The sequence below is a fragment of the Lissotriton helveticus genome, chromosome 6 (assembly GCF_964261635.1).
Source record: "Lissotriton helveticus chromosome 6, aLisHel1.1, whole genome shotgun sequence".
NCBI lineage: Eukaryota > Metazoa > Chordata > Amphibia > Caudata > Salamandridae > Lissotriton > Lissotriton helveticus.
Window position 1 is genome coordinate 1,344,176,017 of NC_136067.1, and position 26,404 is coordinate 1,344,202,420.

Consider the following 26,404-nt stretch of genomic DNA (forward strand, 5'->3'; position numbering starts at 1 on the left):
AAATCACTATATTTTGGTTAATTTCTGGGACCCCTCCAAGGGAATCCACAAACCCTGGGCGCCTATAGAATCCACATGATGTTGGAAGAAAAGGACGCAAATTTGGCGTGGATACCTTATGTGGTCAAAAAGTTACAAGGGCCTAAGCGCGCACTACTCCAAAACGCCAAAAAAAACCTTAGCACAGGAGGGGAAAAGGCCTAGCAGCGAATGGGTTAAGACTCTGCGCCCAGGGCAAGATGGAAAATCCCTTTTACGAAGCACTATGCAAAACCCTGTTATTAATTACTCAAAAGAGCAGGGGCAAATCAGGAAAACAGCAAATAACATAAAGGAATGCAAATTCCAAATCCTGAATTACTAGCCGGAGAGACCGGGCCTGCTTAACACATTTCAATAAACAAGCATTTGCAATGCAATAGGTCTCGCATTTGTGAGAGTTGGAGCTATTGGTATTGCAAATGACAATGCCTTTTATTAATTTGTTTTGAAAACCTGCAAGCGGTGCATAAACACGTACTTTGTACGTATAGTCCTTGCTTACGAGAAGCAAGGCTGGCAGTTGAAGAGACTGCCAGGCTTGCTTCAAATGCCTGTCACAACAGCCCTACGTAGTCTGTCATTTGGCCAATGTGTTTAACCTCTGTTTAGAAACTAATTAATTCAATATTCTCTAAATTCCCTAAAAACAGCCACTTAAAACATATATTTTTTTTAAAGGGTAATGTAATGGATTAGTATTTCAATTGCTGGGTCAGAAGTGCTGTACGGGTAAAGCTGGCTCATTTGACTCCACTTTGTTGATATGTCTGCAGCATCTGACTGCGTAGACTCAGTAAAGCAATGAGAGACCCTAGATCAAAAGGGCCATGCAGGAAATTAGTCGGGACTTTTACTTAACACCGCTGCAGCAAGTGGATTCACAGGAATACAGAAGCAAGTGGGATCTTCCAGTCAACATACTGATTACAAGTATTTGCAATGCAATAGGTCTTGCATTAGGAAAGTTTGAGCTATTGGTATTGTAAATGACAATTTTTTTTATTTAGGTGTTGTTTTTGAAAATAGCTAAATTAATAGCTTTGTTATTTACAATGCCAATAGTTTTAACTTTAGCAAATATGACACCTATAGCATTTGTAATGCAATATAAAAGTTATTGTAATTTATAATGGCAATAGCTTTTGTAAATAACTTTTGTAAAGATTATGTTCATTGTATTTTATTGTGGCGAAAATCCAAGAACAGAAGTGAAATATTAACATGTTTTTGTGACATTTGTAATAAAGCTTGAAACATTGAGAGAACATATTTGAACCAGTTGTTGTTGAATGGTTGCACAGATTGATGCTGTGGTGGTGCTGAGTGATGTTCTTGTGTCGACGAGTGATGCTGTGGTAGAGCATAGTGATGCTGTGGTGCCTTTGAGTGATGTTGTGGTGCCTCTGAGTGATGCTGAATGATGCTATGGTGATGCGATAGATAGAGTGAGAGCGATAGATAGAGGGAGGGGGCGAGAGATAGAGAGCGATAGAGGGAGGGGGCGATAGATATATAGAGGGAGGGGGCGATAGATAGAGGGAGGGGGCGATAGATAGAGGGAGGGGGCGATAGATAGAGAGCGATAGATAGAGGGGGGGATAGATAGAGAGCGATAGATAGAGGGAGGGGGCGATAGATAGAGAGAGGGGGCGATAGAGAGAGGGAAGGGGCGATAGAGAGCGATAGAGGGAGGGGGCGATAGATAGAGGGTGATAGATAGAGGGAGGGGGCGATAGAGGGCGATGGATAGATAGAGAGCGATAGATAGAGAGCGATAGATAGAGGGAGGGGGCGATAGATAGATAAAGAGCGATAGATAGAGGGAGATAGATAGATAGATAGATGGCGATAGATAGAGGGCGATAGATAGAGGGCGATAGATAGAGGGCGATAGAGGAGATAGAGGGCAATAGATAGATAGATAGATAGATAGATAGATAGATAGATAGATAGATAGATAGATAGAGAGCGATAGATAGAGGGAGGGGGCGATAGATAGAGAGCGATAGATAGAGGGAGGGGGCGATAGATAGATACAGACAGACAGACAGACGGCGATAGATTGTATTTATGTTGCATTGAGTAGAGTGTAATTATGTGGCGTGTAATTATGTGGCACGGAGTGGTATTTGGAGTGTATGTTGCATTGAGTGCAGTGGAATTATGTGGCTTGTAATTATGTGGCACTGCGTGGTAAGCTTTCAAGTACCTCCAGTTATTAAGCCTTCAGAGAGCATAAAAGGCAGAAAGGTCCTCTGCACCATGCTACTGTCTACTATTTGACTGTGTGGCTGATCATTAAAGACGGATTACTAGGGAGCCCCCAGCCCCCCTCTATTTTGGGGCAGAGGGGATTCTGGGAGTCTCAAATCAACATTTGTATGTTCCATTCTAGTGAGTAATGCCCTCCTGCGACATGGAAGCTTTCTACGGTATAACATATCTCATTACTGCTGTGTTGTGTACACATTTTTATAGGTGCTAAGCCTCTTTTAACCTAATTACATGAGGTTGTGCTGACATTTGTATGCATTTAACAAACACATATGGAAATTATTTCCTTCTCATACTAAGTGCAATTTAAGAAATGAAATCTGAATATTTACAAAGAGCATAATAACATTCACATTTCGCAACCACATAACAAGAATAAACAGCTAACTTCCTACAGAGGCAAGTGTTCATGGGGGAAACGCAAAAGATATATCTGCTAAACTTCCACTGACAGTACTTTAAGGGCTGTGCTATTCCACTGGGGATTGTGCATTATTTGTTACGAATCAGTAAATTACTTTATTATTTGCACTGCTTGAGGCACTTTATAATTTGTCTGACAAATTGGAAACCACATATTTTCACCATTTAGTTGAAAAGTGTTAATGCCATTGGTATAATAGGTAAAAAAAACATTGTCATTTTCAATGCCAACAGCTCTAACTTTAACAAATGCATTTGAGTATTTACACGAAAATTGAAATAGCACTTAGTGACTTTTAAAAAAATGGAAAGCGTTACTTGCCCTAACGTATGGTGTGGGAGCACTTTGCATCATATGCACAAATTGATAAATTACAAGTATGTTCATGAAATACATGATGTTACGACAAGGGTTTCAAGATGTAGGAGTCAGTCTTTGTTGGTATGAATTATATGTCACAAGAGAGTGGCTGGGAGAAACACTAAGTCATGATTTAAAATGTAAGGCAGTGCTTAGAGTTGTCTGTACTAAAGAAAGGTTATTTGTCATAACAGAAACCCACTTACCGATCTACATAAAATGAAGCTCATCTGCATGTAATGGGTTATTCTTTGCTGTAGACTTTCACTGTAACATAAAGTATGTTGACTGAGACTGTTTTTTATGACTCCGCACCTTGCAACTCTACCCTCTTTTCTAGCGACACCTTAACCCCAAATTAATGGTTCCCGGAGTAATTGACGTTTTTCCAACACTGAAGCAAAATGTCTTAACAAGCCTCCGTATGCTGTTCGCTCAACCACATCAACTACATAACTACTGGAGGCCGCATCTTTTTGTTCCTGGCTGCACGTAGTTGGAAGACCCTACTGTTGCAACGGGAGTTGCAATAGTGGCGTGTGTAGTGCAGAGGTCAGATTAAGGGAGGGTGAAGGCGGCCCCAATCTGGGGGGAAAAACACGAACATTGTGAAGTGGATACCGTGTCCGGTAAAATAAAATAAAGGCATGCAACACGAAGTGCATATATGGGGTAAAAAGGGTGAGTGAAGTGGAACAATGGCCTGATGGAGGAAGATGGACTGTAACAAACTAGCAGGAGGGAGGAGGGAGGAGGTGGCCGCTACAGCCTAGGGAGTGGACGTTCGCATGAAGAGCAGCTCTTCCGAAAACTTTATTAGAGCCATTAAAGTGAAAGCGTTTCATTGGACACTTGATAAAACAAGTTAGAGAAACCACAACCTAGGGGATATCTCTAATACAAAATAAACAAGCAAACCCCCCCCTCTCACTTACCGCATGCAGTCTACCTCCGGCCACAGAAACGCTGGAGCACGCACACCGCAAGTCGGACTGGAGCGCGCCTCGGAAGAGACGCGGGAGGACAGGAGCGTGACGCCATGAGCGTGCACGTTGGCGTTCCCGCGCGTTCACGGACCTGAGTCGGCTTGTGCACAGCTCTGTCTCCCTTGGGAGAGAGCAAGGCGACTATAAGTCTCGTTGGCGGCAGCGCTTCGCGCTGCAACGCCAGCGAGACCTAAAAAGGAGGCGAGGAGGAGGTTCCCAAATAAATCCATAAATAAAGGACAGATAAAATGTTTTAAGGCAACTGGGGAGAAAATTGGATTACCTAATTCTTAACTGTTTATCTACAAGCTAGGCAATATATACAGAAGTTCCTTAGCAGCAAAGCAGCTCTAGACACACCATATGCACAACAAAATATACCCTTGAACCACAGCAGGTCACCATGAGTTTGGAGTTTGCTACTAATGAACCACTAAAGGCAAACTCAATGTCTCCATCGTACAAAGAATTCCAGAGGAAAGTAACAAGCAGTTTCTTAATGGTGGCAGTTCACAGCACAAAGGAACAATGGGCATGTTGGGAATCACATATGGAGGTTGACTATCTTCTTTACATATCACTTTAGAATTGATACCTCCATCCATTCATATATGTGATACAATTCAAACTCAAACATGGGAAAGAAAGAAATAATTATTGATAATTCTGGTTGAGACTATAAATCAGTACAAAGTGATCATGGCTAAAAATACAACAACATTTCCTGCATATTTAGAGGGAAAATTAATGAGCTTGGAAAAAAATAATGAAACAAAGTGCCCCCCACAAATAGACTGTTGCACTGTTCTAAAAGGGGAAACCCATGAAGAATTAGGGCTTTAAATGTGATTTTTGAGGCAAAAACATCAGGGCAGCAGGAGCGAAAGTGTGGGCTGGGGAACACCTTTAAATCTGGCAATCCAGAATTCTGAGTCATCCGTTTGAAGTTTAAGCCACGGGATGAATTTACACTACGATGCTGAAAAAACGTATACACCAAAATGGCTTTCAGCGAAAAAATGCAACCATGGGGGCTTAACACTTGCAAAATACTGCTGTCTGATCCAGTCCGCAGCTTGCAGCTTGCCGACTCACCGACGACGAGAGCAGGAGAGAGACGAGAAGGAGCCCGCGGCTCCACTGCATCGCCGCGGCTCCACTACATCGCGGGGGCACTGCCGCCCCCCAGCTGATAACTACCGTGGGGGGGGTGATACTTGACTCCCGTCGCCACCGTCGCCACCTCGGTCCCGCTCGGCCGATACCACCTTGGTACCACCTTGGTTCCGCCTGGTCCCATTCAGCGTGTTGGGACCGGGTAGAAGCGGGAGCAACGTACGGTAGCACGGGGTGTGGTGAGGGTAACCCACAATTGCAGAACCACCCTCCTGCTGACAGCTTGACATTTTGACGGCGGACCTCTCATTTTTGCTGGACTGCTTGGGGAGGATGCCCATGCTCCTGCTACTGTTACTGCTGACCCCAGCCCCAGCCCCAGCCCCAGCCACTGGGTATCGATTCCTTGTGCCCTCAGAGCGCTCCAGGTCAGGTTTTGTGCTGGTGTGTTGGTGAACGCTGAGCCAAAAATCAACGCGGGACACAGCAGAGTGGAGGCGAGGAGCCGCCCCCCGGGAACTATAAACCTACAGCCAAGGCACCAGGAAGTTTAGTGGGTTGGAACCCGGGGGTTTCTTTAGCACTAGTAGCAAGTGGGAAAAGTGGGAAAAGTGGAAAAAGCAGGAGAGCATGGTTGACGTCAGGGTCAGCCTGAAGTGTGTGCCCAGGTGCTGCTGCTGCTGAGGCAGTTGTGGTGTTCTAGTCGGTGGAGTAACCGACTGTACACGTCATGCACACGTGACCTTAGTTCAATAAATAGCATCTACGCATGCACGTACGCCAGTTGGGCGACGGCGTGGAAGACGAAGCAAGCAAGGAACTACCGTGTCCGTGTCCTTATTTATTAGGCCATAAGTGTATGCCCAGTGCCCCTTCCCGTCACTGCCCAAATCCTGCGTGCCCCGTACGACATAACAGCTGGCGACGAGGGTGGGCGTGCCCTCGCTGCTGTACCATCGCCGTGTCTGCCGTGGGGCGGCCGCGAGCTCTGCTTTTGGCTCGCGGCGCTCGTGCCCGGCGTGACCCCAAGATGCGGCGGTCTCCGCGAACCGGAGAGGCCAACTCGCAACTGCGGCTGCATCGGAAGTGCGTGAAGCCCCCAGGTGAGGCGCATCGGCCCGCACACACGGAACACGACCTCGGCCGCATTCAGGCCCGGCGCCACGTGGCCGTGTGTGAGCGAGGGGGGAGGAGCGACCCTCTCTGAGGGGTGCCGCGAGCATCTCCATTACCAGGGGTGGTCTCCATCAACGCGGGGAAGGAAAGGACTGCCACAGCATACCTAGGCCCCCCCCTTCCACAGCGCTTCACAGTGCTTTCGATTTGCCAGGGGAACACCATCAAGTTATACCCCAGCACTAGGCCATCCAGCCCCACCAAGACAATTATCAAGGGCAAGCAGCGGGAAAGGAGCATCACAAGGAATCAGACACTGATTTCGTCACGGACAGAGTTATCTTCGTTCAACCCACACGTCTACAGTCAGTCTATTGGCCTCCCAACAAGCATTGGCAACACCAAGCCACAACAGTCACAACCAGAAGGGGGCATTACTCGCCGAGCAGGCGCATAGGAACAAGGCCAAGAAGTAGAGCAACTTCCTGTCCATACAGTCACGCGCCAAGGTCTGCGTCATGGCCACGATACCCCCCCATTGAGCCGTTTGTAGTCGAAGGCTCCCCATCTTCGCTAGCCCCCAAGTGGAAAGACTGGGTGGACCGATTAATAATCTTTTTCGAAGCCACCAAAGTTCATAAAGACCAAAAAAGGGCCATGGTCCTTCACTTAGGAGGCAAGGATGTACACCACATAGCAAAAACCCTAGTGGAAGCTACCCCAAAGAACCACCACATGTTAATTAATGCCCTGAATGCGCACTTCGAGCCCATGGCTAATCAGGACTACGAGAGGTTTATATTCAGGCAGGCGAGACAGTTGCCAGAAGAGTCGCTAGACACCTATCATGCGCGCCTAAAGAACCTTGCGTCCACGTGCGGGTTCACTGACATCACGGAAGAGGTTCGTGGCCAGATTATTCAAGGCTGTTCCTCTGCCAAACTATGGGAACGAATCCTAGAAGAATCCGGCAAGTCGTTGACGGACATCCTAACTTTGGGGCGTACCAAGGAGCTATCGAAGGCCCGGGCTGCGCATATGGAGGTCGCCCTCCTGGCGCCTGTGAAGGCTGAACCAGTCAACAAAGTGACCGTTAAGTCCCCGACAAAATGGAACAAAAAGGGATCTGGAACCGCTCCGACGGGACAACCTAAGTCATGTGGTTACTGCGGGGGATTACCACATCCAGCGGCAGAATGTCCAGCAAAAGGAAAACGGTGTTCAGGCTGTGGCCGTTTCAACCACTTCGAAAAAGTCTGTCGAGCGAAGAAGTACCGGAAACCACGCCAGGTTGTAAACGCGGTACCTGAAGGGGACCCGAGCCAAAGCGACATGGATGATGATGAGGAGGAAAAACGGACGGTGCACAAGGTGCACATGGTTGGCAACACCACTCGTAAGGCCAGAAGTCTACCGCAGTGCGGCATCCAAGTAGGCACCCAAGATATCATGGCTGTCGTGGACACAGGAGCGACCATTAATCTGATGGCCTCTGCCCTGCATCAAACCCTAAATCCACCACCAGTGCTGACTCCGTCCGCCATCACCGTATTCGCATATGGACAGGATACCCCTTTGAAGATCAGGGGAAAATTCAAGACCTCAATATCACATGGAGATCGGTCCATCACCACCAATGTGTTTGTGTCAGAAGACGGACAGGGCATGCTGCTAGGATGTAGGGCAGCTGAGGACCTGGGAGTGGTGTCATTTGCATTCGGAGTCCATCAGGAATCTATTCAGCAGCTGCTGATGGAATTTGCCGAGGTGTTCAAAGGTACTGGAAGGTTCCGAGGGAAAGAAGTGCACCTTCACATCGACAACACAGTACAACCAATAGCCCTGAGACACCGCAGAATAGCATCCCATCTACGACCTCTGGTCGAAGACGAACTCAAGAAGCTCGAAAATGCAGGGATAATAGAGAAAGTAACAGGCCCAACCCCGTGGGTCTCACCCATTGTGGTCACGAGGAAACCCAAGCAACCTGGTGCGGTGCGGATATGTGTGGACATGCGACTCCCCAACGCCGCCATCAAGCGAGAACGCCATATAACTCCTACCATCGATGACCTCATAGGTGAAATGGCGGGTGCGTGTTGGTTCTCCAAATTGGATCTGCGATCAGGCTAACTGGTACTAGATGAACCCTCTCGCAACATCACCACGTTTTCAACGCATCTGGGACTCAGGAGATATACTCGCCTGAGTTTTGGGATTTCAAGTGTGGCGGAGGTCTTCCAAAATGTGATACAAGAGCTTATCGCAGACATCCCTGGAGTGATTAATGTCAGTGATGACATCATGGTACATGCGAGGATCATACCGGAGCATAACAGCCGCCTGACACAAGTACTACGGAGACTACGAGACGCTGGGCTCACCCTGCATCGGGAAAAATGTGAATTTCTAAAGCGGAAAATACAATTCTTTGGATACACATTTTCCATCGAGGGGGTAAACCCGGACCCAGAAAAGGTAAAGGACATCAAAGAGGCTGCCCCCCACCACTGTCACCGAAGTCCGAAGCTTCCTTGGGATGGTGAATCATTGCGGAAGATTCATGCGAGTCCTCGCCAACCTAACGCTACCCCTGAGGGAGCTAACCAAAGAAGCCACGCCTTGGAGATGGGGCCCGGAACAAGAAAAGGCATTTCGGGAAATCAAAGAGGCCATCTCTGAAGCTACCACCCTGGCATTCTTTGACCCCCGGAAATTGACATTGGTGGCTGTAGATGCTGGTCCCGTGGGATTAGGAGCAGTGCTCATGCAGCGTCAGCGAGCAGAAGAGGATTGGACCCCAGTGGCTTTCGCCAGCCGGTCTCTGACGGAAACGGAGCAGAGGTACTCCCAGATCGAGAAAGAGGCGATTGCAATACACTGGGGATGCCAGCATTTGCACCTATATGTTTATGGGAAACCTTTTGTCGTTGCCACTGACCACAAGCCGCTGGTAGCGTTATTCTCAGGAACTTCCACCAAACCTCCGCCACGCATTGAGAAATGGATGCTACAGCTCCAAAATTATAACTGCCGGGTGGAATACCAACCTGGGTCTCGTAACCCTGCAGACTATCTATCGCGCCACCCGCGAGCAGCCACACCGGAAGAAATGGAAGATGCGGCCAACACCGAGGAATACGTAAGGTGCGTCACGGCCCGGTCATGTCCACTGCCTATATCCATAGAACATATCGCGGAAGCCACCAGAAAGGATGACTGCCTTCAAAGGGCCATAGCGGCTGTACAAAAAGGAAACTGGCACAAAGCAAAAGAGGAGTGGAAGATCCTGACTCCAGGGGCACAACGCATAATGGCTAGCCTGTACCACGTGCGAGAGGAACTGAATGAAGACCACACAGGATGCCTTCTGCGAGGGCACCGGCTGGTGATACCTTCGTCCTTAACAAATCAGGTTGTTCAACTGGCTCATATAGGCCATCAAGGTATGGTGAAGACGAAATCTCGCCTTCGGACCAAGGTGTGGTTCCCTCTAATGGATGACCTGGTCGAGGCCACCGTTCGATCCTGTGCGGCATGTCAAGTGACCGGAGAACTTCCCAGACCAGCCCCTATTATGGTGGAATCCCGGCCCAAATCTCCCTTGGAGTGTGTCAGCCTTGATTTTGGCAGTCTCCCTGATGGACGGCATACAATGGTAATCATCGACGATCACTCCAAATATCCAGAGGTGGAGATCATATCCTCAACCAGTGCCAATGAGGTAATTCCGAAGCTGGAGAAAATCATGGCAGCGCATGGGTTAATACAGGAACTTAAGACAGACAATGGCCCTCCATTTCAAGGTCAAGAGCTAGCCAACTACCTGAATGCCTTAGGAGTCCGGCATCGTCGAATCACGCCCCGATGGCCACAGGCCAATGGCGAAGCCGAAAGATTCATGCGGACTCTTAATAAAGTAATTCGGATTGCACATGACAAGGGGCACTCCATTGAACTGGTCATTTTCACCTTCCTAAGGAACTATCGGCAGACACCCCACACCACCACGGGTGTCGCTCCAGGACACTTGCTCATGGGTCGTGTGATCATGGACTCCATACCTCACCATCCGCGATGGCGGCCCGCCAGTCCCGATGAAAGTCAAGTTGAATCCCGACGCCAGAGATCGTATGCGCAAGTCAGTCAACGGAGACGGGCCAAAGTGCCCCAAATTGCCCTGGGGGACACAGTGCTACTAAAGAACCGGGTCACCAGTGGAAAGTTCCGGCTTCCCTTTGAGCCTAATCCCTGGACAGTAGTCAACGTCAAAGGCACCAGAGTCATCGCTACCAGAGGCAGGGAAACTATAACTCGCAATGTGTCACATTTAAAAAAATACCAACCTAGCCTAGCTAATGCAGCGACTCCTGCGGCCAGGGAACATGCGCAGTCCCCGGTCAGAGACACGGTCAGCCCTCGAACTGTAATGGACATGTCTCTTCCCACTGAGCCTCCGGGAACCCCGGATGAGGCGCCTGACAGGAGTGGCAGACTGGAGAACGAGAGCATCGACGGCAGTGCCCATGGTCCGGAGCAGGCGCCTGAAGAGATTCCCGTTGAGGCTGAGTCAGTGATTGGTGATACCCCGAGCAGAGGACTGTCCCAGTACCGGCTGCGACGGAATCCGGCGCCATCCTGTCGTTTGAGAGACTTTTTAATGTAAGACTGTTCTTATTTACTTATATTCGATGCCGCCCTGATGTGCAGTAATATTTGCAGATGACCAACCATGGCCGACATTCTGAGAGACTGTGTTATTGTTAAATGATTGTTTTTATATTGATGGGGAGGAATGTGGTTTTCTAGTCGGTGGAGTAACCGGCTGTACACGTCATGCACACGTGACGTGACCTTAGTTCAATAAATAGCGTCTACGCACGCACGCCAGTTGGGCGATGGCGTGGAAGACGAAGCAAGCAAGGAACTACCGTGTCCGTGTCCTTATTTATTAGGCCATAAGTGTATGCCCAGTGCCCCTTCCCGTCACTGCCGAAATCCTGCGTGCCCCGTACGACATAACAGCAGTCCAACTAGGTTGGGAGTAGCCTGAAGCACCCAGTGTGCCCTGCTCTCTCGCCCCATCCTTGCCTCGGCGCTGTATCACCGTGCATTATCACACTCCATTATCCTCTCATAGCCCACTGTTTCCTTGCTGCCGAACTAGCCACAATAACCATAGCTCTTAGCCCATAGCTATTCGCCGGGTGATCAAAAATCCACCTCCCAGGACCCTCCAAGACTCCCACCGACCGATTGGGATAAAGTGAGTGGCTTATTGACTGTGAGGGGGGACCTGAAGGAGTTGCTCAAACACAGAAGCACAAGTGACATATTGCCAAATCATCAAACAAAACGTAACAAGACACGAAGTAAATACAATAAAAAACACTTAACAAGAAAGGAGGAATGAGATCTGGCAAAGTCAGACACCTTTTACTTGAGCCTAAAAACAAGTCAAAGTCAAAGAAAAGGAAGCTTGAGTTGGAACCTGCAACTAGACCGCAACCAACCAAACCGCGAGATAAAATCACTAACAATCATAACTCCTTCAAGGAAGAATTAAAAAAGGTCTTAACGAGTTCAGCTGTAACCACAAGCGAAATCACAATTATAAAAGCAATGGCAAAAGTTCTTACTCCGCCTGGACGGAGCATTCTTTCAAATCCATCTGAAGAGTATAATACTTGTGGCAATAATTGTGAGTCGGGGACTATTAACAACACTGACACACCGAGTCCCGCTGGCGTCAGCATACAGTTATTGACCTCCCAGATGCCAACGGCACCACAGATACTGGAGTTATCGCCACAGCGATCATTATCTCTTACAATGTCAAAGGAATCTGACGATCTTATAACCATTGAAGGTAGCTCCGCAAGGAAAAAAATACGCACCTACCAGCCAAAGATATACACAAAATTCTCCTTTTTTAAGGACCCAGGTAGGGCTATTTACTCAAAGACCGGGAGCATAGAAGGACTGCAAACACCGCTACTATCAAGTAAAATGGACTGCAGTCCCTTACAAATTAATCCAGCGGTGACCCTACAGCCTACAGGGACGAATTGTCAACTCTGCTTAGGGGACGCACCAGAAGCAGCAACAACAACAACAACGATAACCAGAACCAGGGGAGTCGCTGATAGTACCGACTTATCAGCTAAAGGAGAAAATAATCAAAGTAGTCAAAGCTGGATTGCGCCTGGTTCCTCCTGTCCAAGTACGGTCATCGTAAAAAAATAGCCCACCGGAGACGTACACATCCTCTGAGGTAATGAAACACTGCCACCATCACTTCCATTCAACCAGTGGAATTGAGACAAACTTAAGTCAAACCAGCACTCTAAATACAGAGGGCTTAGATTCCCCAGTTAAAATCCAGGTTCAGGTCATCCATGATGGAAACATACAAGATCTATCTGCTCAACTAAACAGCTCTCCCACCCGAATGAATGTAATTCAAATAGCGCAATCTGATCGATCAGCTGCATCAAAAGAATTGGACCTCAAGGATGGAAAACAACAACATCTATCTCCTCAATTAAACAATAGTTCTCCTATTCAAATAAAACCACTTGAAACAGCTCAAGTTGACACCTGGGAACAATCATTAATATATAACAGCCAACAGCACATATATACGTAGAACGTCGCACTCTGTTACCTTTTAGCGACTCTCATTCAACAAATAATGACATGACCTTTATAGCTACCCAGGAATGGGAAGAACTGGTAGCCTCCTACAACCTGAAACCAGCTCATTTTAATCCAACAATAGAAGCAAATAACTCCCCAAGAATGGAAAAAAGCAACAACGCTGGAACCCCAATCTCGGAGTCGTTATGGGTAACGATCCTAAACACCCTGCAAGACTCAGCTGCAGCGTTACATTTTCAATCCCACAAAATGGACTTGCAGCTTAACGTCTTACAGACAATGGCTGATTCCATTTCAGGAATGGACTTGAAAATATCAGAACTTAATGGCCTCATAAAGAGAGGACAGGAATCGGCCTATACGTTCCAAGCAACACCGTCATCTAGCTCTAGTGAATCGATCATCGACAAGTTACTAACCCTGCCAACCATGATTGGGGACCTAATATCAGATTTAAAAACAAGCATGTTACAGACCTCTGCAAAGAACATTGAACTCCTTGAACCAAAAAAAGAGCCTTGGACGTATTAAAAACAGCAGGGACAGCAAATAACAATTTGAATATGACAGGCAGGGACGACCTTCCGCTATTGTCAGAGAGCACCTATGCTGAACTTATGGCTCAACTACCAGCGCTACAGCTGACCGTGCATCAACCAACGTCCAGAGTCCTCGTAAAACTCGGAGGAAGAAAAAAAGGAAGGGAAGGAACAAGCTCCCAATTAGCAGGGGACCCCGTAAAGAATTGCCATCACACTTGTCCCAATAACAATTACTCAAAGCCCAAAAATTGAACATGTGAGTCAACCAATGCGCCAGCTTTCACCCGAAGACTCAGAGGATTCACCCCCGGCATTTATTGCCAAGCCGTTCGTGGCTTTGAGCACACCACCCAGAGATGCATCTCATAAATCTCCACCTCTTGGAAAGAAGGAGGGACTCCCCCAAACAAAAACAACTCAAACTGTAAATAACTTTGACTTTATAAAGAGCATTAAAACTGAACAAAGTCGAACTACAGAAATCTGCAACAACATTCTGACTAGCAATGCAGAGTTATCACAGACACAAACTGGGGGAATAATAAATAGCACAAGGGACACACGGAGAGAAAGGCATGGTAGGCCGCAACAAACTTGCCCCACAACTAGCAGTTTAAGCCGTTCACCACAGCTCGGCGATACTGGAAGCAAGGCAACTCGAGCAAAGCAAACTGCAGTGCACCACGGGGATAGCACGGCTACTATTCTGCTTACCCCAGAATACACATCCCGCGGTAGCGATGACATTTTGAACAGAGGAAACATACTGAAACTCTTACATTCAATTACAAACCTAGAAAACTTTGGCTCCTCTGATCTGCTTCAAATAGAGTTCCGGCCAAATAATAATCTACAATGCTCAGAGATAACCAAAGCAACCTGGAACTCCAAAGAGACAGTTCAAAAAATCATGAAGGAAGTGAGTACGTTTAAGCAGTGGGGGATAAAATGTTAACTTGAAAAACTACCTCCCTATCCGACACCCTTTCTATCCCTCACTGGGACACCCTTACGGAAAGACACCAAGTCAGTTCTAAAGGGAGCAAGGAGCACCTCGCCAAGAGTACATTCCCAAGATACAAAGATCTTTCTAACAGCAGAAGACTCCTCAAGGGACGTACGTCACACTTGGTCATCTGTCTCACAAAATTGGAACCAAATTCAGCGCACCATTAATACAGCAGACCATACAAACTGACAAAGGGAGAGTAATCTCGATCAAGTCTTGAACAACCCCAGACAAATTAAGATATGTATTTGGAACATCAATGGTCTAGCTAGCAAAAGTGAGGACACAGAGCTCCTGCAATACTTAAACACATTTGATTTGCTATTGCTGCAAGAGACCAGGGAGGAAAAGGCCTTTGAACTCCAAGGATACACATCTTGCTGCATCCCGGCAAAAAAAGAGTTCCGATTTTGGTCACCGATCAGGGGGCCTAATGACCATGGCCTCCATAGCAACAATGTTATGTTATGTGTTTATTTTTGTATAGCGCATATGTCACCGTTCGGTCTCAGAGCGCTTGCTGAGTCTGAGTTGGAGAGACAGGGGGCAGTGGACTGATTAAAATAGCCAGGTTTTTAGATTCTTGCGGAAAGTTTTGTGATTAGGGTCAGTTCTAATGGAAAATGGTAAGGAATTCCAGGTGGTGGGGCCTATTTTTGAGAAACTTCTGTCCCCATTTCTGACAGTCCTGACCTTTGGGACTTTTAAAAGGTGTTTATTTGATGAACGTAGAGTCCTTCCCGGGCAGTAGCCCTGGAGCTTTCTATGAAGGTATTTTGGCCCCTGTCCATTAATGGACTTGTGCACTAGGCAGCAGGTCTTAAATTTGATGCGCTTTCTAATTGGGAGCCAATGAAGAGTCCTTAGGCACGGAGCTGAAGGGGTACGGGGAGGGAGGTCAAGAATCAGCCTTGCAGCGGAGTTTTGCAAGGTCTGAAGTTTAGTTAGGAGACCTTCGTTAACATCAGCCAATAGTGCATTCCCATAATCAAGGCGACTGATTATGAGGCCCTGGATGAGGGGTTTCCGGGAAGCAAGTGGAATCCACTTGAAGATTTTTCTTAGATTTCTCATTTGCCCAATGCAGGTATGAACCACTTTATTTATGTGTTGGGACAGAGTCAGCTTATCATCGATGATGATACCCAGGTACCTAGCAGAATTTTTGGGAGCTGGCAGGGGCCTAGGGATGATGGCCACCATTCTTCCGACCAGATTTGATTGGCCTTGCCAAATAGCAGAATTTCCGTTTTCGTGGCATTTAGCATTAAGTGGTTGGACGTCATCCATTCAGGGGTGGAGATCATGCACTGTTGGAATCTCCCTTTTACATCTGAGTGGTCTGGTCCTAGGGTTATGAGGATCTGGGTATCGTCGGCGTAAGATACCGTCTCAAAGCCATGAGCTTTGATTACTTTAGCTAGAGGTGATAGGTATATATTAAATAAGGTTGGGCTCAAAATCGAGCCCTGTGGAACACCTCTATCATTGTCCACGTAAGATGAGGAGAACGGGCCTAATTTCACCTTTGATCGCCTACCTGTCAGATAGCTCTGAATCCATCTGTGTGTTGACCCTCGACACCAAACTCAGTAAGCCGCTTTAGTAGGACGCTATGAGAGATGGTGTCGAAGGCCGCCGACAGGTCAAGTAAAATTAGGATGGCCGATTGCTTGGCGTCCAGGGACAGCCGGATGTTATCTACAACCTCCAGGAGAGCGGTCTCGGTGCTGTGGCAAGCTCTAAAGCCCGATTGGGTGGAGTCCAGTAACATGTTGTCCTCTAGATGTTTGGTTAGTTGTGTGTTGATTAGTGATTCCATTATTTTGCCGAAGAGTGGCAGAAGAGAGATAGGACGGTAGTTTACTGGTTGCTCCGGGTCAGCATTGCTCTTTTTAAGATGGGTCTTACGGTAGCTTCTTTCCAGGACTCAGGAAAGATGGCTTGGGCTATAGATAAATTATAGATTGCCGTTATTTCAGTCATCATGGCAGGGGCTATTTTTGTCAGAATCTGAGCAGAAGCGGGATCACTTGGGGAACCTGATTTTACTTTTTTTAATTTATCTGTGACTTCTCCCACCGTTACAGTGTGGAATTCGAGAAGGGGTTTAGGCAGGAATGTGGCTTCCAGGGTAGGCAGATTAGGTGGACATGAGAGATTGTCCTTGGTGTTGAAGGAATCAGTCTCTCTAGGAAAGGCTTTAAGGATTATATCAATTTTATCCTTAAAGTAAGCAGAGAGCCTGTCCGCCCATTCTTGGGAATCGGTGGTAGATGGTTGGCAGGAGGAGGGCTTAGAGAATTCCTTTACTATGGAATATAGTTCTTTATAAGAGTTGCCAGCCAGTTCTATTCTGGTACCTAGATAGGCTTTCTTCGCGGAGGCTATATGATTCATGTAATCTTTATGTGCAGATTTGTAGAGCTGTTTATCCAGAGGCTCCTTTGTTTTCCTCCATTTGCGCTCGGTGCACCTCATAGCCTGTTTCTTTGTTTTAAGGTCTGGTGTAAACCAAGGGGATCTTGTATTTGGGCATTTTGTTTGCTGTATTGGGGCGATATGATCCAAAGCCATCGTGATTGCTTTGTCTAGGTCCTTTGCCACCTTGTCTGGGTCAGAGTTGAGGGTTATGGGGGGAGGCGTGAAGATACTAGCAAAGGAGTCTGGATTGATTTTGTTCCAGGGCCTACTCATTTTTACATTTTTCGAGTGGGTGGATTTTGTCGAATCGACTTGGATATTGAATTTTATTATCGTGTGGTCAGACCAAAGAATTGGGTAGAGTTTGACAATTTGAACTGCCTGCGAGTTGGTGCAAAGGAAGTCTAGAGTATGACCGGCCATGTGGGTCGGACCGGTTTCTAATAGGGTCAGGCCCATTGCCTTAATATTGTCCATTAGTTCAGAGGTGTAAGTGTCCTGCTGCAGTCCCATATGATAGTTGAAATCCCCTAATAAGGGGAAATGTTTACTTGCTAGGACATGGGGGGCCAGAATTTCTAGTAGATGGGTTGCGAAATGGGTTTTATTTTCTGGTGGTCTGTAGATGAGCGCTCCTTTCCAGGATTCTCTGTCGTTTAGGCATAGGGAGAAGATAAGAAATTCACCACATTCAGTGATCTGTGTGTCAATGGCCAGGAGTTTTATAAAGGATTTGTGGACTATTGCTGTACCTCCTCCTCTTTTGGCCGTTCAATAGGAGAGATCTCAGCAATAGCATCCCACATAACACCTCCAAGCGTTATGCAGGCGGTAAAGATTATGCTCAGGCTAAACAGCCAGTGTCAAGAAGTTATAGTAATTAATGCTTACATCCATCCGAAATGTAAACGGAAAGCTGCCAAAGAATTGATTGAAGCGATAAAAAAGATAATGGATGAAGAGAACTCTGATTATATTATTCTAGCAGGTGACCTTAACATGTATCTCTTTAGTTCCTGGGAAGGTGACGCTCTTGACCAAGAACGTAATGCTGCATGGGAAGTGCCCAGCCAGGGCACCCCAATCATTAAGAAAGCCACAAACTGTTCAAAAGACCTACTACGGCAGTTAGAACATCTTAATCTAAGAGCCTTGAATGGGCGATTTCCGGAGGACGACCCACCAACCGCAACGTTCCACTCAAAACAGCAATCTTCTTATTTGGATTACACATTTACATCCCTAAATATGCTTTGTACTGTATCTGCATTCAAGATTGGGACCAGCGAATATAGTGACCACCTGCCTCAAGAAATAACAATAAAAGCCGACTCACTTCATAATATCGAACTATTCACAGGCATTAATATCGAAGTGGCCACAAATCTTAAGCGGCTCCGATGCAACCCCAGCAATATCAATAATATATGTCAAAAGCTAAAAACCCTTTATATGCAATCTGAAAAAAGTATGACAAAACCGGTAGAAGCATGGCAAAATTTCATCTTGGATGTCGATGAGAAACTATTGAAAGGGCCATCAAACAGATTAATGGCTCAAACGAGAACACAGACCAAAATGCAACCCACTCCAGGAATGAAAACGCAAAAGCAGATCTTAAACCGAACTCGGAGGCAGATGAGGAAAGAGCCATTAAACCAAGATTTACAAAAGGTTTTACTGGAAGCAAAACAATTGCTAAAAAGGATGAAATGGGAAAACAAGAAGCGGATAAATGAAGGATTATGGGTTAAACTCCTCTGTGAAACTAAACGGAAAAACAGCTCAAGGTTTTGGCATATGATCAAAAGACTAAAGAATCCAGACCATCTTGGCTTAAATTCCAACATAACGGAGGAAGCATGGATAAATTACCTCTTCAAGCATTTCAACAACTCATCTGCTGATAACAGGGAGTATCTTGAAGAAGTAGGGACAACAGGGCCCAATAAAGTAGTCTGCAGAAAAAAACCAAGAAACAACTGCATAACGGTCACTTTTCAAGCCCCAAACCGAGGAGGAATCGAGCAACCTTCCTCCGCAGGCAATTTATGGCTAGATTCAAGTCTTCCTACCTCAGCTGAGATTGACCACTCATTCACAAATCGGCGGAAATCAAGAGACAAATAGCTAGGGGCAGACTGACGGGCGCCCCTGGTCCAAATGGTATTCCACCAATGTTATATAAATCAGACGCCAAATTTTGGTCCTTAGTACTAACCCCGGTTTTCAAAAATGTAAAGGACACTCTGACATTACCGGAGTCCTGGTTTGGATCAGTACTAAGCCCAATTTTCAAACAGGGAAGTAGGAAACTTCGAAATCACTCTAGCACCATTTTTATTTAACCTTTTCCTTACGGACCTGTCAGGAGAACTTGACAACTGCCCCTGCCACGCACCAAAACTCGGGAAAACCACACTGTCCAATCTGTTGTACGCAGACGACCTGGTTTTAATCAGTCAAACTCCAATCGGCCTTCACGATCTTTTGAATGCAACTCACACCTTCTCGGAAAGGAATCGATTGCGAATACATTTTGCCAAAACTAATGTTATGGCAGTGAATTATCGGAAAAAAGGAAACACATCTGGCATCTAAACGGACATGGGCTGGACTTGGTAACCACCTACAAATATCTGGATGTAATCTTGGACCACAAGAACACGTTCAAGCCCCAAATGGAATCCTTGAGGGGGAAGGGAACCGTGACCTGTTTGACAATAAAATCTCTAAATGTCAAGCTCCCCGACTTAATGCTTAATCCGCTGCCCCAGGTCTTGCGTGCAAAGCTACAACCGACACTTGCATATGGGAGCGAACCCCCTCAAGGAAAGGACGTAGTGTTATTGGACATTGTGATAGCAAATTCATATAGGGCAATCTTCAATCTGCCAAGATACGTTTCTCCAGCACAAATACGGCTAGAATTCGGTCTGTTAAAACAAACATTGGAAAGACGGGGCATGTTTGTTACAACCTGGCACAAGATTCGGAATGCCGAGGTTGGTTCTTTAAACTCAAATTGATGAAAAGAGCTGCTTCGCCAACGAAAATCCTCTGCCAGAGACTACTTATTTAATTCACTCCAAATCTTGGGACTGTCAGACCTTTGGGACATCTCTACTGATCTTTAGACCTTTAAAAAAATCACGAAAAAGTACGTATCATCTCCTCTATTGAGGACAAGAAGACACTATCGAAAAGAGCCCACGGCTGGATTACACTCGGCGATTATACAGTACTGCAGCCTCAAGAGTACCTTAACATCGGAATGAATCTAAAGACAAAGGAAACGTTTTTAAAACTACGCCTAGGTGTAATTCCAGCTGCCCCCCATCTCCCACTTGGGAAAAAAAAACTCTCCGCAATACTGTCACTTGTGCAAAGCTGGCAAGGAAGATATCATCCATGTAATCTATATCTGCTCCAAACTAAAGGACCTGAGGTACGATTTACTGCGTCCATCAGTCAGACTATGTGGTGTTCGAACATGTAGGCAGGCGGTCAAATTGTGCTTTAACCCCAGCAAAACAAAATTAAATTGTCGGGTTACAAAATGTTTTGAACTGGTGGCGAAAAGACAGAATAGCACGTTCCCCGCGGATTAATAAAAAAGCCGGACTGAAAATCATTGACATAGTGTCCTGCAGCCATGAACCTTTAAAAATGGCCATAAATTGACATTAAGCAAATTTAAAAAAAAACGAATTTTAGGTTACATTTTAGCGATGTTCTAATTGTTTTGTAAAGGTTTTAACTAACCATGTACAAATAAAATTATTACCTTACATTACCACTTGCATAATACAGGAAACAAAAGAAAAGGAAAAAAGCAGCTCACCTGTGAAGAAATGATAAACTCGCATTGCAATCAAGAAAACAGTGTAAGCAGCCATCCCCTATCTGGACATAGGAACAAAACACACTTCCATATCTAAACGGTCTTATAAAATAATGTAAATGCGATTATTTCTCTTTCCTTCACTCTTAATAACACAACTTGGATTTAAGGATAAAGCATAAAAAGATAGTTGATGGCGTCTTGGAGCACATGCAATCACATGCACATTCAAATGATGAAACGCTGGTGAAATCTTCACATTGTAGGATTGACATACCTTAAAATTCTGCAGTGCTTCCTGCAAGCTTCCATGATGATAGAGCATTATTCCCCTGAGTTGAAGCGTCTGGACATGATTCTGGTCCAGCATTAAAGCCTTCTGGAAGTTCTCTGTTGCTGCATCAAAATTTCCAAGCTCTCTGAAGGCGACAAAAACGAGTCTGAATTTAGAATCCTATATGCAATTACAATTATAATACAAATAGAATGCTCTGTAACTTCAAAAACCATGAACCCTAATTCTTTAGCGGCACGGCGCCCTCTAAAGCACGGACTCAAGTCTCAAGCCTGCTTCCCAAAATGGAAACTATGAGCGGTCCCTGGCATTGTTACTCTTAATTTACTTATTTCCTAGCACGAATGGAAACTGCATGTTGATGACAGAAGAGCCGCTGATCTTACTCTTATGTCCACTTACCTCAGCTATGCAGGGTCATGGCAATTTTTCTAGTTTTCCTATTTTTCGGGTGATAGGCTGCGTCTGATCAAAGTAGCAACTGAGAGAGACTCAATCAGAATATACACATCAAGGGTAGCGAACAGGTTATTCACCCTGCACCGAGGCTAAAATTGGCAGATACTGTTAGGCACAAGGCTATAATGGGCAGATATGAGCAGGTACTGAGTACCTGCACTTTTTTTTTTATTTGAAAGAGCACCAGTACTTTTCCACATTGGTGTAATAATCTGTGATAGGGAATACTGGCAATTCTATATTTCGAGTTCAAGCACTGTGCTGTTTAACAAACCCATAGGTTTCAATATCCTCTGTGCTCAAAAGTGAATGTACAGCAATATAGTGGGCACTGCACGAAATAATACCAAAATGAAAAAGAAAGGAACAGAACCGGCCATTTCAGGCCTACTTTCCCTGTCCCTATAAGTCGGTGCTTAAGTTGAGCCGGTGGTTTCCGGTGCTGAACACCGGCCCTTAATTCTCAACACCGGCACTTAGACAAACAGTACCATCATGTGGCAGACTGCCCTAATTTAGAGATCCACATAACATGCGTTTATTAAGTCAATTAACATAAAAAAATACAAATACCTGTGGTACAAGCCATTCTTAAAGCTTTGGGGGTCTAAAATAGTCTGAATTGTCACACTGCTAGGTGTGTGTGGGTTAGTAGGTGTGTTGGTACTTTTATTGGCAGTGCTGGTAGGAGGAATGGGTGGTGAAAGCTGCAATGGCCGTCTGACGAGAGCCCGAGCCCTGGCCCTTATTTCACAAAGTGCTCTGTCTAACTCATCCCTCAGTCCCCTTGCAAGCAAAGAACAGGAGCCAGAGATGGCTCTGAGTGAAGGTGACTTACAACAAACAGTAGGTAAGATGCTGTATAACATTAGCAATTTATGCAGCTCACTCATACTTCAGCTCCTCCGTTTTCAGGATGTGAGAATTGGAAAGAAAAGGATGACGCAGCAGAAAATGTGCACATGCTTTTGAGACTGTAGCGCGTGTAAGTTACTTCCTCAGGCTGATTCCTACTGGGTGCAGCCTGGAGTGCACATGGCCCAGTATGCTGTGGGGCAAGACAAGAATTTGGAGATTCTTGTAGTTATGGTTTGTGCGCGCACGTACGGGGGTATATTGGTTTCTCCAGGGCTTTAAGTGGGGGAAAAAACGTGGGGTGCTCTAAAAGGTGCGTGGCAAAATTCTTAAAGGGGTGTGGCCTATCCGAGTAGGGGCGTGGTCTAAATCAAGATAACTAGCATTGTGTGCTTAAGATAATCATGAAGTCGCATCCAGCAAAGGATAATAAAATAGGTAAAAAGATATATTTATTAAGTAGAAGCCATAAAATACCAAACACTTTAAAAAACATGTAAAAATTATTTACATTACTTAGAAATCTATTGCAGGATTTCCCAAAACCCTTGAAGATATTCACTGCGTCTATTTTGCTGGGGTTTCTTACAACAATTTTCTTCAGCAGACCTTCTTCCTTTTGCCAGCCAACTCTTTACATACAGCGTTGCGTCAAATGTTTCAAATGGAGGACCATTGAGTTTTACCCATAAGCATGAAGAAATGGTCTCCACAAGAAGAGAGGCCCTTGTTGGACAAGCAATTAAGTTAATTGCGCTGATACCTCTCTTGCAATCCGCATTACTTGTTGGCAGGGTCTCCATGCAAACTACTAACTTTTTTAATGCTTCAGGGGTTTTCTTTCCACCAAAATCTTTGAAAAGTCTAAAAGCTTGTATAGTATCTCTAGCTGGCAGCTGAAACTCTGAACACAGTTTCTGGATATCTGATTCACCATAAAGAATGCATTCATCACCAGCAGGGAAGTTGCTGGCATCTAGCACACTGAAGCTGGCTATAAGCTATTTCTCAGAATCCAGGGCACATCGTTTATTGATATTTACAGACAGACTTTGGTAAAACTGATTTTGATTAAGGGCAACAGAGTTACTTCTACCAATGAAAAGAGGAACATTCTTGAATTTGCTCTCGTCAACTGCTCTCTGGGCCGCAGAAGCAAACTCCCCTGGTGAGTCCTTCATTGCTTTAAATATACGTACTTGACTAACCAAAAGTCTGTGGGCATTAACAATTGTAATGTCCCTCCTCTGTAAGGAGAGTGATAATTCTTTGAGCTCTTGAAGTGCATCACACATTACCCCCAAATCTCTGATAAAAAAATAGGATGTAAGCTTCTTCAAGAGACCTTCGTGCTTACTCCGGTCTCATTCTCAAAATGTTTGCTCAAGGCAGGGAAGCAGTTCCAAACAGCTTTCACAGATCTGTAACTGGATGCTACCCATCTAGTAATAAGCATTTTATCTATCTTCTGAAGCTGTACACATAGCTCGCTGGAGGCCAGATTTAGCTCTCTCTGGTTTGTTAGTGACATGCTGTATGTGGCATACAATGAGTCAATGAAAATCTTGAAGTGATTGCACCGGCAAACTCATCAACTGTATCTGCCACAGAAAGTTCTAGTCTGTGAGCCAAACAGTGCCAAGTCAGTACAAGATTTGGAGAAGAGAAGGGAAATCCAGAGAGAAAGTGTCTCTCTTCAAAGGATTTCTTGAGGCCCGAAAATAGAGCCCCCTAGAGACCCCTTTCTAGCCCCCCCCAACAAACTGGGGGTGCTCACACTCCCACATACCCTCCCCCACACACACCTAAAGCCCTGGGTTTCTCTCTCTAACATGACAAGATTCAGACCAAAAAGTTAAGCAAGAGTACGAACCCGAGTCAAACCAGCAAACACAGTGAATCTTTTTACAGCAACACGGGAAGTTGCAGCTTAAAAATCCGTGTGATACAGGACGGAGTTAACTCGCAACATTGTGGGTTGTGTGATCTGTCATCCATGACTCTGCTGGCAGCACATTTTCTTTGGCTTAGTTAGACCTTAAGTTCGGATATTTCTTATTCTTTTGCTTTGCTGGAATATGTGTGACTCGATTCAGTGACTCGTTTTTTTTTACAGCTTTATGTTAAGTGCTTTATTTTATTTATTTATTTAATGCATTTTTATAAAGCGCGGACTTTACCCGAAGGTGTCAGAGCACTGTACAATAGAACCAGTTACGTTACATGAGAGAACTGTTGCAGGAATAGAACAAACAAAAATGTTACTTTAATGTCACTGCAGTCACTTCAAATGGCTCGGAATGTACAGTAAATGCTGAAGTTGAACCGCATACTTACTTGAAGCGTGGCACAGTCTAGCCAAATTCAAGGCTGTGTCCAGTGGTGTTCAGAATAGAGAATTTAAATAAGTTCTTAATCAAATACCACTGTAAACAAGCAACTCTAGATACAGTTTGCTGAAACGCGATAGATGACTTCGACCCTCAGGAAGGGAATGCTTGCACCCCCAGTGGCCTGGCTGCTTGCACGATTCAGTCTTCTGAAATCTCGTCGCTGAATCGCGTTGGACTTGGCTGATAAAAGGAATCCAGCTACAGTTAAAGAGATTGCAATTTTTGTAAGCACCATGGCTGTCACCGAGCAGGACCTGTGCATGGCGCAGAGCACTTCGAATTTGATTCTAGATTCCACCAGGAGCCAGTGGAGTGTTTTGACACAGAGGGCTTTATTTTCGGAGTCTAAGACCAAGCCAAAGCATAATCAAGGAGTTTGATTACCAAAGCTTGGGTTACTTTTACTCCATATTGAGTGCGTAATAGCCAACAGTAGGTTGTACCCGATTATTAAGTGTGCGCACGTGAACCAAGACTTGCTGGTCTTTCAACCGTAAGAGCAATTTGAAATACAAGGGGGGGCCAATAGGCCCCCACGCAAGCATGGCGGGGCCCGGCCCCTCCCACACCCCGTCCCTTTCGGGGCCGCTTGCCCCGCGCCCTCGCCCCGGAAGTACTGGTGTGCTTCCGGGGCGAGGGGGCGGGGTCGCGGCGGCGAAAGGGTTAAAAGCCTGGGGAGCGCGGGAAGCGGCCTCTTTGTGCCCGCGCTCCCAGGCTCGCTCCTCGCCCCGCCGTGGGGCCGTGTAATTTTCTCTATTTTCTTTTTCCGCTGCAGGTGTCGCGAGTCACGGCGGTGCTATAAGCAAAGGAGCCGGCGCGAGCAAGCATCTCGGCGAAAGAAGAGATGCAGAGTTGGCGCTCTCTCCTACGGGAATTCGGCGGTCTGGAGCGTGATCCGAGAACGGAGGGGGAGCACAGCCTGAAGCCCCACGACATAGGGGGACAACGTGGGACCAATTTTCGTTGTGGCAGTTCCCGGTGGCACACCGTTGTTTGCTGGAGGCGGACTTCCGGTTGCAGATGGCAAGAACGACTACGTAAGTTCCCCGGCCGTGTGTTGCGCAATTATCTTGCTGGGCCTGTTCTTGTATGATAAAGGTTACAAAAGGCAATGAACGTTACAGTGATGAAAATGAGCGCTTACGAAAAGCTTTATTGGTAGTCGATGAGTTGTGAGTTGTGTGAACCGGTCCATTGTAGATGTGGAGTTGCAGGGACGCGTGGTCTGAGCTTGCATGTTCAACTTTGGACGCGGCCGTGGTTTGCTTTCCAGGGCTCTCTTGGTGTAGTGGTTATCACGTTTGCCTGGCACTCGAGGGGTCCCCGGTTGGAGACCGGGCGGAAACACTTTTTGGGCGGGGATTCAGTGCAGGAGCCGCGTGTGTTGCTTTTCGTTTACAGATTGTCAGGTGTGTTGTTCGCATTGGCGTATTTGTTTCACTTTAACTACCAGGGAACCCTTTCTTGTCCGTTTGACATATGATGACCTATCAAGTAGCAAAGATGCTGTTGAACTCGTTTGCTTTTGGGCAATGTAGCGCACATGTCACGAAGTGATAATACAAAGTCTTCTGCACTAGATGACATAACTGTTGGGCTTGTGTT

At 46.0% G+C, this 26,404-nt stretch overlaps 1 protein-coding gene across 2 annotated transcripts in view; it reads right to left on the reverse strand.

Moving 5' to 3' along the window:
* Positions 1-26,404, reverse strand: part of TTC13 (tetratricopeptide repeat domain 13) — a 1,212,286-nt gene that overhangs the window by 794,168 nt on the left and 391,714 nt on the right. For both annotated transcript variants that reach the window (XM_078649075.1, XM_078649076.1), the window contains exon 10: positions 21,075-21,216. In XM_078649075.1, coding sequence (XP_078505201.1) covers positions 21,075-21,216 — 142 coding nt within the window. The remainder of the gene's footprint in view (positions 1-21,074; positions 21,217-26,404) is intronic.